The following is a 17,462-nucleotide window of genomic DNA, read 5'->3' as shown; positions in this document are numbered from 1 at the left end:
GAGGATATATAGGATTGCACGACTCAATTCGAACACAATTTTTTTTATAGAAGTACCAACTATTTAATCTATTTATGTATAATTAAATTAAATTTATTTGTATGTTTAATCTCACAATTATAAGATTATATTTCAATCTGCCAAAGAAAGAAATAATAAAACTTTTTTTAATTTCGAGAATTTATTTAAAATATATTATTTATACATAAATTTATGTCATATGTGAATTTATATTCTCTGTTCATATTTTATTAAAAATCAAAATTTGAACCAAATTCAATAGTGAAGGTCGGAGGAGTTGAATAATTTGGATATAAAATTCAACAATTTTGACTTCAAACAAACATAATATTTTATTTTCTTGAAGATATGAAACAAAATAAAACAAAAATTTCACCTTTAACCCAAATCAAATTTACCTTTTTTTAATTTTTACTCTAATGAAGTGGGATTGTTTGTTAATTCTTATGAACTAAAAGTAGAAAAATAGTAATTCCAGTACGTAATATTTTTTGCAATTACTAGAATAATTAGCATACGATTAGATTAAATTAAATTAAATTTCGAATTTGGTCAGACCATAGGATACCCTCTTTTGAAATTGAGTCATACGACTTTAATCTCTAATTAGAAATTGCATTAATTAATATTTGATGTTTTCAGTGAGTAAAATTGAAGTCATGCCATGCTTATTAGCTAGCAATTCATAAAATTTGGTAACCTCAATTTAATTACACCTGGCCCCATCTGCTTATCCTAATTAGGAGGCTAATTAAAGAGCTTATTCACTTAATGCTCTGAGAAAATTCTCTTTCCTTTTCCAAATTTTAGAATGAATTTACAATTTTACCCATTTATTTTTATTTTATTAGTTTAACTAGTAGTTGATCATTATTACGTCATCGTTGCTAACAATTAGAGATTAAATTACTCTTTTGTTACATGTTAAATTGTTTAATTGCAATAACCTATACTTCAAAACATTTTATTTAAATTTTAAATTAAGATCATACTATTGACGATGTCAAGGCATTTAAATAATAGCGTAGTAGACGAGAATTGCAATAAGCTAAAGATGTAGCATTTAAAATTACTTAAAACTGCGAGGACCATAAAATAAAAGTTCTTCAAAAGGTGTACTTTTTTTTTTTTTTCTCTAAGAATCATCCGTAAATAATTCCACAGTAAAATTAGTTTAATAATGTGGGAAATATATTCTATTTTTTTTTTTTTTTGTTTTTGACATTTTCAAGGATCCTAATCAAGAATTAGAAATATGATTGAGTAAAAAATTAGTGAAAATATTTTAAATAACAATAATTTAATGGAAATATGTAGCCATTTGGGATAAGAAAGAGACAGAGAAAAAACAGTAGATCAATTTAGGATGTGGCAGAGTTTAAATCTGCATTAAAAGCAGTGGGATCAGAGAGTAATTGGGCAATAACTAGGAGGAGGATTATTATTATTATTATTATTATTAAAGAGAACCCATTTAATAGTTTCATTAAAAAAAAAAATACTAAATTAATTTGTAGAACCCAATTCATTACAATGATAATTAAGAGAACCCACTTAATAATTTTATTAAAAAAATTCAAATTTAACATAAATATTAATTACCCAATTCATTTTAATGAAAATTAAGAGGACCCACTTAATAATTTTATTAAAAAATTAAAATTTAAATACTAATTTGATTTATCATATGCCTATCTAATCAAACAGTCAATCAGAGATCAGAGCGAGGGGGGGGTCCATTGATGTCTCTATTTGTCTTATGTAAATTCCGCCAAGTGTTCTCTTAATCTCACAATTAATCACGTAGGCCTTCTTGTGGTCCCTTTTATAATTATAATAATTTTTTCTTCTTTTTTTTTTCAAAAACCAAAAAAAAAAAAAATTAAAAATTAAAAAGAAAAAGAGAAGAATTCATGAGGATTGTTATGTGGACACGAATCCAATTTGATGTGTTTCATTAATCACTTATTATTATTATTATTGTTGGTGGTATGTATTTAAACACCATAAATCTATTTATTTTATTAATTATTATTGTTATTGGTGAGCATTTAAATTTATTTATTGTATTATCAAGTGATGGGTACAACTTTAAGTTCATATATAAGAGGTTGTTTCGTATTAATTTGATCAAAGAATTTGAAATTACATTATATTCGATCGTTATTTGTGGAAAATTTTTCTACTATGGTGGTCTCAGATAATATTTTTATTAATATATATAAAGTGATTAGAAATTAACTTATGTTATTGAAAAATTAAAAAAAAAAAAAATTTTAAACGAGAATAAGATTGACGGTAAATCTTAGTACCATTGTCTTGATATGTTTAGCATGACATAATTAATATTTGAAAACGTTTTAGGGTTTATGCAATATAATAAACTAAGAAAATAAATTAATATGCAATGCAAGAAAATTTAATAATTATGTATACCGAGAAAAGGTCAATTGCCTATCGATATAACTCAAATATATGGAACAAAGATCCACAAAATTTCAATAAAGAAAAGATTTTTTATTATAATAGTATTATAATTTTTTTAAACTATCACCTTAATTTTTTAAAAAATATAAATATTTTGTTTCATACAATACTAGAACATCTAACTTTTAGACTTAACTACGAAGAGATTTAATAAGATAAAAATACAAAATATTTCATGAAGGGATAGTGAACTAGAGAGATATTGTGATATATATATATATGTATATATATACACACACGTATATAGATATAGGAATACATATATATGTTTGAATTATAAGGGCTAGGGCCCTTTTTGAGTTGGTAAAAGTTGTGTGTGAGATATTATTGATGGAAATTACCAAATATATGTGATTCCTTGGAATTCATAATTCATGCATGTGTTTGGTTAAGATGTGTAGATTGTTAAAAGTATTTTATTACTTTAGTTGGTTCACAAAATTTATAATTTTTACTATTAATTTTCACCGAAATTCTTTATTTGCAAGCATATTTTTAATACTAAAAATTAATAATTATATATATATGTATGTATATATGTACATATGAATGAAATTTGTGGAAGTACTAGTTCACTAAGGGTAGATGCTACATCTAGATATCAAGAATTCTTTAATTAATATGCATATAATTACCCATATTAAAAAAAAAAAAACACACTTATTAATAAATAATCTTTGAAAAAGAATATCCGAAATTAAATTGTTATTATTTTAATATAAAAGATAAAGATTAGTAATGAAATTAATAAAAATTAAGGAACAAAAAATAAGTCCGTAGAATATAATAAATTATTAAATCATTAATTAATAACATAAATAATAATTCATTCAATACTAATCCATAGTCAACAATTTCTATATTCATATGTAAAATTTTGATTTGTTAGGTTTGTAGTAAAGTCAATATAATCTTCTAAGTTTTATGGTCATTGTTCACTTTTTTAAAATTATATATACATTTACCACAAATATAATATTTTAATACTACCTAAACTTTTCTTAACACTTCATTTAAAAATTATGTACACGAATAAATATATATAACTTGCTTATTTATAAATATATTATGAATTCGTATAAGTTATTTAAGTTGAATTCAATTAATAAATTAATTTATTAATATATTAATAGAACTGGAACGATTAAATAATTTTTTTTTAACGAATTATTTTATTTTGACAAAATAAACATTATATATTTTTTATTTTTTGAAAAAATTATGTATATATATATATATATAGGTACATTCACACACACACACACACACACACACACGTGTATATATATATATATATATATATATATATAGAGAGAGAGAGAGAGGGATGATATGCATATCTGTAAAGGTGTATGATGCAGCAGGGAATCAAAGCTCTCCTAATTACATCTTGTGAAGATTTGTAATAGTAGGCATGAGATGAACTTCTTCTACACCGAAAGGTCAACAAAGATCACATGTTTCCCTCTTCCTTTTCTTTTCTTTTTTTTTTTTACCCTCATTTGTCTGCAAGACTTTCGTGACAACATCCTCTTATTTACTTATTTCTATATATATATACATATATAAGACTCTCTTCCTCCATTTTACTTCTTGCTTTTTAAGTAATCACCACATATATATATATATATATAATTACTCTAATTTTAATTACACCCGGGACTTAAACTTGCAATTATTTTATCATATATCTTGCAAGTTAATTTCATCTAATCCAACCCGATATTCTAAATGCTTTTAATTTCGACGGATTACTTATAAACAAGTTCATAATAAATATATGATTTCGATCGCAAGGTAAAAGAATTAACCTAACTTGTAACCTTATTTTTTTTTATAGATTATTATTACTAGTGTTGGTAGATCGAATAAAAGCCAATTACCTAACTATATATATATATATACTTGATTAAATATAATTAATTTTGACAATAATTGAAGTTTTTTTTTCTTTTTGGGTGTTAAAATCTTTCATTTGGGTATTAAGGGTTTGTGTTCATGAACTTTTTTAGAAAAAAAAAAAAAAAAAATTCATGGACCAAAAAACTTATGGACTTGAATGTTATACTTCACACCTTATTTTCCTTTGGAGTTTAATTATAGAAGAATTTATAAAAAAAAAACAAAAAAACAAAATGAAAGAAGATTATGATTTAGCCACATCAGTACATATAGCTCCTAATAAATGTATGGATCATCTCTTCCATATGCTTCTCAAGTGTGGGCTCACACCATATTAATTATGTAATTAATGTAATATAATATAAATATATATATCTTTATTGATTTAATTATTGCATGTGTACATAGCAGGAGAGTTAATTTTTTTATGATTGTACTATTACCCACATATATATATATATATATATATGGCAATTTATTTTTTATATTTATACTCAATTAAATTAGTGGGAAAAAATTTAGAGGTTAATACTTTATTAATAAGTATTCCTTAATTCATAATTACGGAGGTTAATGACATTGTACAATGAGATCCCAGTTTTTTCAGAATCCCAACTGATCTAAGATTAGAACCCTAGCTAGGGAAATCATGCACATAACTTTTTTTTTTTTTTTTTTTTTTTTCTTATTGATTATGATCCCAGATGATTAAAAATTAAAAAAAGGAAAAAGAAATTAAGAAGAGAAAATCAGAATATTGGAGGGAGTTGCATAATTTCTTCGACTTGAGCAGTACTTGTTTCCTCTAGCAGCCATTTCTCAAGAAACGATAATGGAGGATTATTGTGATCGGAGATGATCTGCTTCCTGTCTGGTGAAGAAGACGACGTCGTATTACCCTTTTCGTCTTCATTACCAGAACCCTTTGTAGTAGAATCACTTGTACACTTGTTATAATCCCATGCAACAACATTGTTCATATGATGATGATGATGATCAAATGATAAAATGGTCTGAAACTCCTCCTGATCATCAGAAATCAAATTACCACCTTCTTCTTCCTCCTCTTGTTTTGCCCTTCCGCCATTGTTGATACTGGTTTTGAGCTTGGGAGAAGCCCTCATCCAACCTTCCAGGAGACGTGAGATATTCTCCGTGCTTGAAGCGTATGTTGCAGTGGATGAATTCTGGTTATTGTTATTATTAGAATCCAGCAGAACAAGCCTTGTATTTGTTGAAGAAGCTGGTCGGCTTGAGGTGAAATCCAGATTGAAGCTCTTCCCCACGAACTGATTATGATTCTGATTAGTTTGTGTGGCAGCCATTTGAGCCTCTGAAGCTGCTTGAAACTTATTTAGCTTCTTCTTCAAGTGAGTGTTCCAGTAGTTCTTGATATCATTATCTGTTCTTTGTGGAAGGTAAGAAGCAATGGCTGCCCACCTGTAATTAAATTTCAGACAGTGATGAATATTAATACCAGAAATTTTTTATCAGAAATTTTAGAAATGAGAAAAAAATTGAGATATTTAGGAGATTACTTGTTACCCAATAAAGCTTGCAAATGAATAATCATCCCTTCTTCATGAGCAGTAAAGTTTCCACGTTTGATTCCTGGTCGAAGGTAATTCGTCCATCTAAGTCTGCAACTTTTGCTGCATCTCAATAATCCTTAATTTCATCCAAACAAGAAAAAAAACTATGTTAATTAATTAAAATCTCACAAACCCTTTTCTTAAATTCAAACAACTCAACAACCCTTTTCTTGAATTTCAAGAACTAAACAAGTAACATATACATACATACATATATATATATATATAGATATACCAGTGTTAGTGGGAACTGATCTCCAATTTCCAGGACCATGTTCTTGAATATAAGAGACCAAGATGATATCTTCCTCAGGAGTCCATGGACCTTTCTTGATTCCAACTTTATCGCAGCAAGGAGGTCTGCCCATGGCTTGATATGTTTTGTTAATTGTGATGATTCAGGAGTTTGTGAGTTTTGGAGTGTATGTAGGTATGTATGTATGTATGTATGGAGCTTTCAAGGGAGTACTGTAACCATGTGAGCCTTTATATACAAGGTGACTTTAAGAGAAGGGAAGCTTTTTAACATTTGATATCTACCATGCTGACTCACTGCCCTTTCATTAACTATGCTCTTCATTATAGTCAATCTCTCTTAACATATACATAAATAAATATATATATATATATATATATATTTATGTGTAAGAGAAAAGAAGTCGGAAGAGAAGGGAAGCTGGAATGTGTGTGTGTGTATGTGTATATACACACATCTTTTGTCACATGAGATTGCTACTTAGCTCATGCCTTTTTGGTTTGCATATTATATTATTTTCTCTTTTCATTCACTTTATTTCTAAGTACTTGATAAGCTTATAAATAGCAAATAACATATAGACAGAAAAAGGCGACAAAAATATATTATCAAACAAATTAAAAAGAAAAAGAAAACCAAAAGCTATCAGAGCACGGGTCAAAACTGTGCGATGCCAAGTTATAAGCAACTCATTTTTTTTTTTTACATATTTGAGATTTTATCTTAATTAATACCAGTGCATTATATATATATATATACACACACACACACACTTCAATTTTGTGTTTATTTGAGTTTTATCTTGATTAATGAATACCCATTTTATATTTGCATGGTGTGTGTGTGTGTATATATATATATATGTGTGTGTGTGTGTTTATCTATCTACTATTTAATATAGAAGGAGATAGATCCATGCAATTTTAAAATTTTTTATAAAAAAAAAAAAAAGACTAGTATGTATTTTTATTGGTATTGAAAAGAGACCGACAAATCACCACTTCTATTTGTTGTTTTTCCTTTTTAAAATGTGAAATATTTCAACAGTCATTAAATTCAGAAAAGGATAGTTGAAGTATTTCAAAGAGTCGCCCTGGCTCATCTTTGGTTCAATTAATCTCCACAAATTTCTAGTTTTATTTTTTATTTTATCAATAATTGGTTAGTTTAATGTTTGATACGCTTATTCTTATAAGAGTTTATAGGATCAATCGGGTTGTACTTTTATATGTGTCAATATTTAAAATTTATTTTGTAATTATTATATATCTATTACCTAACTAATAAATGCAATACCCGCAATTATTTTTTTTTAAAAAATTAAAAATTAATGTATAAAATATAATTTTTTAATTTATAAATTTTTATTTAATGTAAAAATTAAAAAAAAAATAGGTGGATGATGAAATTAAAAATAATTTTGAGAAAAATGTGTGAAAATTTGGGTTCTATGAGTGTTTTTGAAAGAAAAATAAAAAACTATGAGTTAAAACGTAATTTAAAAAAAATGTACCACGTAGAACTGCCAGTACAGTCCTCTTATCTCTTCTCTCCTCTCCATCAGACATCATATTGCATTTAATACTGAAAAATAGATCAAACAACAACTGACCAATAATGTACCAGATTCGGACTCCATTGGCAACCTCAATCAATTATACATCTATAAAGTCTCAAAATGTCGTTTGATTATTTATTAAGCTTTAATACCGTGATAAGAAATAGGGTGAAGGGCCCTTACTTGTTTCAGGGTCTGAAATTTGCTCTACAATGCGTCTACGGGCTGTCCCTAATTTTCCTGAATAAAAACTGAAACGCACTACTGGTACTTGCACGTGTCCCAAAAAATCCCAAATCAGACCTATGGCCCCTTTCGGCCAATATTAGAATTCCGGCACGGTGGCTCTACCGTGCTCCGGTGACGCCGCCGCCGCCTGCGGCGGCGATCTGCCACTGGTTGGTCGTTTTCGGCCAAATTCGGCCAAACTTGCATTGGTCCCTACGATAAAACAACCCTAGGGCCCTCGGTGGGCCAAAAAATCACGAAAAACCGAGACTTACCGGCGGCGGTGCTCTCGGTTGCGGCGGCTCCTCCGACGTGAGTCACGTTTTGAAGTTTGACTCCGATCAACTTGTAGAGAAAAGAACGGTGATCACAGTAGTATAAAATTTGCATCGAACGGAGGCCGGGAAGGGCCTCATCGGAGGCAAAATCATAGGGGAGTTGCGGCGGCGGCGCCGGACTTCGGCGGGGTTTTTCGGCTGATTGGCTTGTGGTTTGGCTCTGGTTTGGCCATAGGCGGATTCAACATCAAAAAACGAGCCAGGGGGAGAAAATTTACCTCGATTGGCGGTCAAAAAATTCTCCAGTGCGGCGTCGGGTGGCGGCGGCCGGCTCCTCCGGCGTCTGGTTCTTCTTCTCCGGCGAGGCACTGGCGGCTAGGGTTTTGTGGTCAGGTGTGGGTGGGGTTATTTATACCCTTTGCCTTTTAATCTCAACTGTCCATCAAGATTAAATCTGGACCGTCCGATCGCAATTTAATTGAGATTAAATCTGGACCGTCCATCGCGATGCGATATGGGCCGTCCTGATTGAATTTGGGTCGTCCGTATGCGTGAAATCTGGGCCGTCTGTGCGCGCGGGAACGGATCTGGGCCGTCTGATCGCGCGCATGCGGATAGCCCACGTGGCCCGTCCCGTGTCAGCGTTTTCTTACCACGCGGCATGTCCTGGTTAGCCGGGGCTACTGACCGAGTTGCTGACGTGGCTGCTGACGTGGCATAACTTTTTAAATTGCGTTTTGACCCCTGGTTTTCGATTTTCTTTTCAAAAATACCCCCAAAATCTAAATTTTCACCCCTTTTTTCCAAAATCAATTTAAATTAAATCCAAATAATAATTTTACCCAATTTTATCATTATCATTATTTTATTTTCATTAAATTAAATTAAATTAAATTAAAATCTAAAAAATTCAAATACAAAAAAATAAAAAATAAAAATAATACAAAAAATATAACTTGGGTGTTACAACTCTCATCCATTAAGGAAATTTAGTCTCCCAAATTTGTCTCTCACTCTTGGTCGAACAAATGGGGATATTGGGCTCTAAAATCTGATTCTAGCTCCCATGTAGCCTCCCTAGGCGTGTGGTTCTGCCACACGACCTTTACAAATGATATTTCCCGGTTGCAGAGTATCCTGCTCTTTCGATCTGTGATACCGACTGATACTTCTTCATAAGACAAGTCCTCTTGGAGTGGAAGCGGTTCATGAGTCAAGGCATGAGAAGGGTCCGGGTTGTACTTATGTAGCATGGATACGTGGAACACGTTGTGGACTCTGGAGAGCTCTGGAGGTAGTGCTAGTCTGTAGGTAGCAGTACCAATCCTGTCTAAGATTTCAAAAGGTCCGATAAATCGGGGGTTTAATTTTCTCCTCCTACCGAACCTATTAATTCCCTTGAAATGAGTGACCTTAAGAAACACCCGGTCGCCTTTCTCAAACACTTGGTCTCTCCTCCGAGTATCTGCATAACTCTTTTGCCTACTCTGAGCTGTCTGAATGTTCTTTCTAATTTTAACTATTTTAGACGTGGTCTCCTCTACCAACTCCGGGCCGAACAATCTTCTGTCGCCCACTTCCTCCCAACAAATCGGTGATCTGCACAGGCGCCCATATAACGCCTCATATGGAGCCATGTCGATGCTTGCTTGGTAGCTGTTGTTGTAGGCAAACTCTATTAGGGGTAGATGGTCATCCCAACGGCCCCCAGAGTCCAGGACACAAGCTTGGAGCATATCCTCAAGTGTACGAATTGTCCTTTCTGATTGTCCATCAGTCTAGGGATGGAAGGCAGTACTAAGAGACAGCTTTGTTCCCATAGCTTGCTGAAAGCTACTCCAAAATCGAGAAGTGAACCTGGGATCCCTGTCAGATACCACTGTCACTAGAACTCCATGTAATCTGACTATCTCTCAGATATACATCATTGCCAACTTGTCCAAGGAATCGGTCATCCTGATGGCTAGGAAGTGGGAAGACTTGGTAAGTCGGTCAACAATTACCCATATGGCATCATGTCCTGAACGTGTCTTGGGTAGCCCCGATACGAAGTCCATGGTGATATGTTCCCACTTCTACTCCGGGATCGGTAAAGGCTGAAGTAACCCACCTGGGCGCTGATGCTCTCCCTTGACCTGCTGACATACCAAGCATTTAGATACAAAGTCGGCTATATCTCTCTTCATCCCATTCCACCAAAACTGGGGTCACATGCTTTGGTACATTTTGGTGCTTCCTGGATGCATGACAAACTTTGAGCTATGGGACTCCGTCATGATGTCTCTTTTTAACTCACTGTCATCTGGGACACACACTCTGTCTTCGAAACGAAGTAATCCATCGGCAGAGATTCAGAATTCTGAGCTCACTCCCTGTTCTGCATACTTCTTACGGGCTATCAGGGTGGCGTCGACTGACTAGGCTTCCCTTATTCTCTAGATTAACTCGGGCTGGATTATCAGGCGGCCCAAACATGTGACTCTCTTTAGATCCTAAAGTCGAACCTGTTGCGTGGCCCCAATTGGCCTACATTCTAAAACCATTAAATGGGCTAAGATACCTGTATTTTTCCTATTGAGAGCATCTGCTACCACGTTGCCCTTACCCAGATGGTATAAGATATCACAATCATAGTCCTTAAGGAGTTCCATCCACCTTCTCTGACGCATGTTAAGATCCTTCTGAGTGAATATGTGTATCAAACTCTTATGATCGGTATAGATCTGAAAGGTCTCTCCGTATAAATAATGGCGCCAGGTTTTCAAGGCGTGTATGATTGCGGCAAGCTCTAAGTCATGGGTAGGATAGTTCTTCTCATGATTCTTTAATTGTCTGGACTCATATGCTATAACATTTCCATTCTACATCACAACACAACCCAGACCTAGATAGGAGGCATCACTATAAACTGTATATCCTCCCGATCCACTTGGTAAAGCCAGCACGGGTGCAGTAGTCAGCCACTTCTTTAATTTTAAAAAACTTCTTTGGCAGTCCTCATTCCACTCAAACTTGGCATTCTTCTTTGTGAGTCGGGTTATAGGAGCTGCTAGACTGGAGAATCCTTCAACGAACCTACGGTAATAACCTGCCATTCCCAGGAAGCTACGGATTTCCTTAACTGATGTCAGCTTCTCCCAGCCAAGTACCGCTTCAACCTTTTCGGGATCCACTGATACCCCTTCCTTCGATATGATGTGTCCTAGGAAGGCGGTCTGCTCAAGCCAGAACCCACACTTAGTCAACTTTGCATATAACTTCTAGTTTCTGAGGACCTGCAAAACTTGGGCAAGATGGTGAGCATGTTCTTCTCTGCTTTTTAAGTAGACTAAGATGTCATCAATGAACACGATAACAAATTGATCCAAGAACTCTCTGAAGACCCTATTCATCATATCCATAAAGATTATCGGGGCATTGGTTTGCCTAAATGGCATGACCAAGAACTCATAGTGTCCGTACCTGGTTCGGAAGGCCGTCTTGGGGATGTCTTCTGTTCTTATCTTCAACTGATGGTAACCTGATCGCAAGTCTATTTTAGAGAAGACCTGTGCACCCTGCAACTAGTCGAACAGGTCATCAATCCGGGGAAGAGGATACTTGTTCTTGATCGTAACCTTGTTCAATCCTCTGTAATCAATGCACAGTCTCAACATTCCATCTGCCTTCCTTGCAAAAGTGACTCCGGCACCCCAAGAGGACACACTGTGTCTAATAAAAATACTGTCTTACAATTCAGTGATCTGTTTCCTCAGCTCTTCCATCTCAATACGGCTCATGCGGTAAGGAACAACCGAAATGGGCTGGGTACCTGGCTGTAGGTCTATAGTGAACTCGATTTTCCTGTCCACTAGCAGACCGGGCAGTTCGTCCGGAAATACATCTGGGAAGTCTCGGACTACTGGAGTCTCTTGAATATAAATTTTCTTCTTGGGCTTGCCTAGTAAGAGAAAATAGCAAGATCAAAGCACTAGAAGTTAAGAAAACTTGCCATCAAGGAATAAGTACTAAATGATTTTATTAATTCGTAAATGGCTCCTCGTTAGGAGGATTAAATACAACTTTCTTGTTAAAGCAATCTATGGTGGCGTGATACGCTGCTAGCCAATCCATTCCTAAGATTACATCAAAATTCCCCGTGTCTAACCCTATCAAGTCTACACTCAGTTTCCTATTTGTTATCTCTACGGCATACGCCCTGTAGATAACTTTTCCTAGTAGTGTTTCACCTTTGGCAGTAGACACAAATAACAATGAATCAAGTTTATTAGGTGATACATTAATTTTAGAAGCAAAAACATGTGAAATAAAGGAATGCGATGCACCAATGTCAAATAAAACATGAGCAATATGGTCAAATATAGTATACATACCCTGTACCACATTCGGGTCGGCGTCGGCATCCTGCTGGGTAAGGTTGTAAGCTCTGCCCTGGATAGGAGGCCTTCATTGATTCTGGTTCCTCGAGCATTCTCTTGCATAATGCTGGGCACTGCCACATATGCGACAAGTGTTGTTGAGGCGGTAGCAGGGTCGGTCCCCGTGATCTCTGCCGCAGTGCTGACAGATCTTCCCACGTGATTCCCCTGGAGCCTGAGGAGGGGCCTGGATGGCTGGTCTGGGCCTCTTATTTGGTTGGGCAGGCACAGTAGGTGCTGGCTTGCGGAATGGAGCTAAGGGTCGAGAACTCCCTCCTGACTGAGGACGGGTGTTGAAGCTCCTTTCCATGATCTATGCCTTTGCTAGGACTGCTGAATATGTCTTGAGCTCCAGTACTAACAAGTGTTGCCTGATCTCCAGGCAGAGACCCCACTGGAATCTCCTGGCCTTTCGACCCTCATCCATCAACGTCTCTGGGGAGTATCGGCCCAGCTCTAGGAACTTACAAGCATATTCCGATACTGTCATGTTTTCCTAAACCAGTTGAACAAACTTTATTTCCTTTAGGTGTCGGATGTGCTCAGGAAGATACTCCGCATGGAAGGCCGCTAAGAACTGCTCCCAAGTGACTGGTGTAGGTAGGGTGGTCTGCTTGAGCTCCCTCCAACGTCCTGCTTCCCCTATCAGCAAGTAGGAAGCAAGGGCAGCTCTCTGCTCAGGAACTACTCCCAAGGTCCTGAAAGCTCTCTCAGTCTCCGCCAGCCAGTACTGGGCCTCTTCAAAAGAGGATCCCCCTGCAAAAGTGGAAGGGTTCAGTATCCTGTACCTCTCTATATAGCCTAGGTCGATCAAGGAAGGAGCGGGGTCCCGTGGAAGAGGGACTGGGCCCGGCTGGAGATAGATTGGGGGGTCCTGTGGTGGCACCTGCTGATATGATGGGGGCACTGGACTGTACTGTGGTGGTGCCGGGTAGTACCGTGGCTAGGGCACCGGGTTGTACTGCGGCAGTGGTGCCGGGTGGTACTGTGGAGGAGCAGGCTCGTATTGGGGTGGCTCGGGATTAGCCTGCTGTAGCGGAGGCTCAACCTGCGGTAGTGGAGGAGGGTTGAGTAACTCCCTTCTCTCCTCTCGCCCTTGCTTGGACAGCTCAACAGCCCTAACAAACCTGAACGTTGCGTGGTTAGGCATGCTAACACGGTGCCACGCGGGAGGCCATGCTGGCGAACCACGTGCCCGTGATCGGATGATCCAGATTTTATTCCCGCACGCATGGACGGTCTGAATCCGTTCCCTTCTCAGGCGCAATTGTACAATACAGATTAAATCGCGATGAACGGTACAGACTCATTTTCTATTTAAACGCGATCTGACGATCGATATCAAATGCGATGGATGACCTAAATTAAAGAAATATATATATAAATACCTCACTTCATACCAAACCTTAATCCTAGCTGTCAGCCCCCCCCCCCTCCCTTCCCAAGTCGGAAACAAAGAACCAGTCGCTAGAAAGGGAGCCAACCACCGCCCGCCGCCGTGCCGGAGCCACCTTCGACTACTAAAAAAAGTAAAAATTCTCTCATTCACTCGAAATTTGATTATGAACACCCCTATGGCCAAATTGAAGCAAAAGAATCGAAGGATAAGCCGAAAACCACAAGTAAAGCCTAGCAACACTGTCGCGGAAAAAATCAAAAATTGCGTCTGATGAGGCCCTTCCCGATTCCCATTTTGTGCTATTTTTCTACCATTGTATTAACCATTCTGTTTTTCATAGATTGAAAGACGAAAAATGCTCAACCGCGAAGGTGAGCCGGTAAGGTTCTATTTTTTGACTTTTTTCGGCAAACTGAGACCCCTGTGCTTTCTCATAGGGATGAGTACAAAACTAGCCGAAATCGACCAAAATTGACAAAAAACAGCCAGTCCGAGATAAATCGCCGCTGCAAGTAGTGGGCTGCCGTGTTGGAATTTTGAAATTGGCCAGAAAATTGTTTTAACACCAATTTTAGATTTTTTGAGATATTTCTAAGTACTTGAAATATGTTTTAATCTCCAAATACAAATTCAAGAAATCCGGGGACCGCTAGTAGGCACAGTTGAGAGTTTATCATTTCGGACACCAATTTAGGTAAGAATCCCCCACCTTATTTCTTGTTATAGAATTGAAGTTTAATTATAAATAATACGGTATTTTATGTAATTTAAAAAACTTCAATAATTAATTACAGGTTATTAATAGAGCCGAAACCAGTTATTTATTAATGTTTATCCTGTTTTAACTGATTGATTAATTTTACAGTTGTTAAAAGCATGATAATATACTGGAATTGGTAAGATGATTCGGTTGTGTTTTCTTGATGCATGTATTGTTTGTTTTGCTAATTTACAGTTAAATTGTAAAATTAAAAACTAAATATAAACGAAAAATTGTTTGATTAAGTGAATGAATGAATGGTAGCCTTATTGGATATCCTAGGAGATGGTAGATGGATCGGGTGCGTAGGAAATCCTACCATGAACGTTGCCTTATACCGAACGGGGTATCAAGGATTAATATTTTGGTGCTCATACCGGATGGGGTATAGGAATGACCCGTTTCACCATCATACCGGATGGGGTATTGAGGGATTGTATTTTTGGTGCTGATACCAGATCGGGTATGGAGATGACCGGTTAGTTGATAACGTTGAATAAGGGTTCACGCGTAGTGGAAACATCCCTATGGACCCCCACGGATACCAGTAGGCAGGTAAAAAGAGAAAGTTGTTATTCTGGTTAATTGAATATGAAATTATGATATTGTTTGTGTTATAACGTCTATAGATCAGTTTTGAAAATTTCGCTATGGTAAGTGTACAATAAATGATTTTATTTATGATAAATGAACTTACTTAAATTAAGAGCTATATTAATTATTTTCATGATTTTTACCAACCTTAATTTCTGTATCCGTGAGTAGTGTGACATTCTTACTGAGATAGTGTAGCTCACTCTTTCAATAAATATTTTATATTAACAGGACCAAGATCCATATCTCAATCCACAAGAGGATTGCGAATAAGATGTCCAGTTGTTTACTTTCTATTTATTTCTTTGATTTTTTGTTGTTCTTTTAGAATGGTCATTCTTGTAACCCTATTGGGTATTCTGAATTATTGTGTAAGAAATGTAAACCCTAACACTATTATTTTACTTCTGTATTAAACTTATAATTTATTTCTTTTAAAATTTCGGGTCGCTACAGTTGGTATCAGAGCCGCGTTCCTCAGAACCATTCCTTACACAAAAACTTAAAAATAGCAACTATGAACTATTGTCCAACCATTCCTTTTGAAAAATAAGTATAAAGACACAAGAAAATGAGATCCTTTGCTGAATAGAGTAGCCTAAGACGGGTCATTTCGAAAGAATGTCGATCGACTTTTCGAGATTTTAAAGAGATTCATCTCTGCCCAATGGGTCAGGGAAGTGAGAAGGGAACTATCTAACCCTCTACCACTTCAACACTATCAAGTTATCCCTACAACGAAAGGATTTAACGCCACCTCGATGCAACCCTGCTCCTCTGTCGTATCATCCAACACCGTCACAATACAATTCGAAGCCCCCACCGTTTCATTCAGCACCGTTACAGGGCCACCCGGTCCCTCTCCAGCAACATCTGACCCCTCTTCCACGAGACTCGGTTTCACCCATGATAGACCTGATAGAGATTGACATGAGAGATCCTGATATATTTTTTAGAATGAACTGGTTAGTGACGTATCATGCCACCGTGGATTGTTTCCACGAGAAATATTGTATTTAAGCCTCCTAACAAAGAGTCATTTACAAGCTAATAAAAGTTTCGAATATTATTCTCTCCTAACAAATTCCTTAGTACATAACACTTTAACTCGATTGTTTTCTCTATAATATATAAACTTAAGAAAGAAATCTATATTCAAGAGATCCCGGTAGTCCAAAACTTTTTGGATGTGTTTCCTGATAAACCTCCCGGACCACAAGTGGATAGGAAAGTTGAGAAAGTTGAGTTCACCATAAACCTTCAGTCTAGGACGCAGCCTGTCTCAGTTTTCCCTTATCGAATGAGTCATGTAGAAATTGAAGAGTTGGGAAAATAGAATTGCAGGATAATTGATTCATCCTACATAATGTGTCCCTTTGGGATGCTGGAGTCACATTTGCAAGGAATGGGGATGAGACGTTAAAGTTATGTATTGATTACAGAGGACTGAACAAGGTCATGATCAAGAACAAATACCCCCTCCCTAGGATCGATGATCTTTTTTGTCAGTTGCAGGGTGCCCAGGTCTTCTCTAAAATAGACTTGCATTCAGGTTACTATAAAGTAAAGATCAAGGCAGAAGATATTCCCAAAATAGCTTTTCAAACCAGATACGGACGCTATAAGTTCCCGATCATTGTCATTTGGACTAACCAACGCACCGGTCATCTCTGTGGATTTCATGAACAGGGTTTTCAGATAATTCCTGGATCAGTTCGTCATTATATTTATCGATGATATCCTAGTCTATTCAAAAAGCAGAGAGGAACACGCTCATTATCTAACTCAAGTTTTGAAAATTCTTAGAGAAAAGAAGTTATATGCAAAGCTGAGTCAGTGTGGATTCTGACTTGAGAAGACTACCTTCTTCGGGCATATCATATCAAGAGATGAAGTATCAGTGAACCCCGAAAAAGTTAGGCAGTGCTCGGCTGAAAAAAATTAAACCTCAGTCAAGGAAATTCGTAAC

At 35.9% G+C, this 17,462-nt stretch overlaps 1 protein-coding gene across 1 annotated transcript; it reads right to left on the bottom strand.

The window, feature by feature from the left end:
• Nucleotides 1–4,927: 4,927 nt before the first annotated feature.
• Nucleotides 4,928–6,484, bottom strand: MYB60 (myb domain protein 60). Its single transcript, XM_022039732.2, has 3 exons — nt 6,238–6,484; nt 5,949–6,078; nt 4,928–5,850 (listed from the first exon to the last, which is right to left on the bottom strand). The coding sequence occupies exons 1-3, from the start codon at nt 6,368–6,370 to the stop codon at nt 5,160–5,162; spliced, it is 954 nt and encodes a 317-aa protein (XP_021895424.1). The 5' UTR covers nt 6,371–6,484; the 3' UTR covers nt 4,928–5,159.
• Nucleotides 6,485–17,462: the final 10,978 nt, after the last annotated feature.

This window comes from Carica papaya, chromosome 6 (genome assembly GCF_054855325.1).
Source record: "Carica papaya isolate Zhongbai chromosome 6, ASM5485532v1, whole genome shotgun sequence".
Lineage (NCBI taxonomy): Eukaryota > Viridiplantae > Streptophyta > Magnoliopsida > Brassicales > Caricaceae > Carica > Carica papaya.
This window is presented reverse-complemented; position numbering and strand designations above follow the sequence as displayed.

Bases quoted from the DNA above. Each gene is read 5' to 3' on its own strand.
- MYB60 (XM_022039732.2), bottom strand. From the start codon at position 6,370: ATGGGCAGACCTCCTTGCTGCGATAAAGTTGGAATCAAGAAAGGTCCA. The intron at 6,079-6,237 runs GTATATCTATAT...GATGAAATTAAG, and splicing joins ATCAGTTCCCACTAACACTG to GATTATTGAGATGCAGCAAA. The intron at 5,851-5,948 runs GTAATCTCCTAA...ATTTAATTACAG, and splicing joins CAAGCTTTATTGGGTAACAA to GTGGGCAGCCATTGCTTCTT.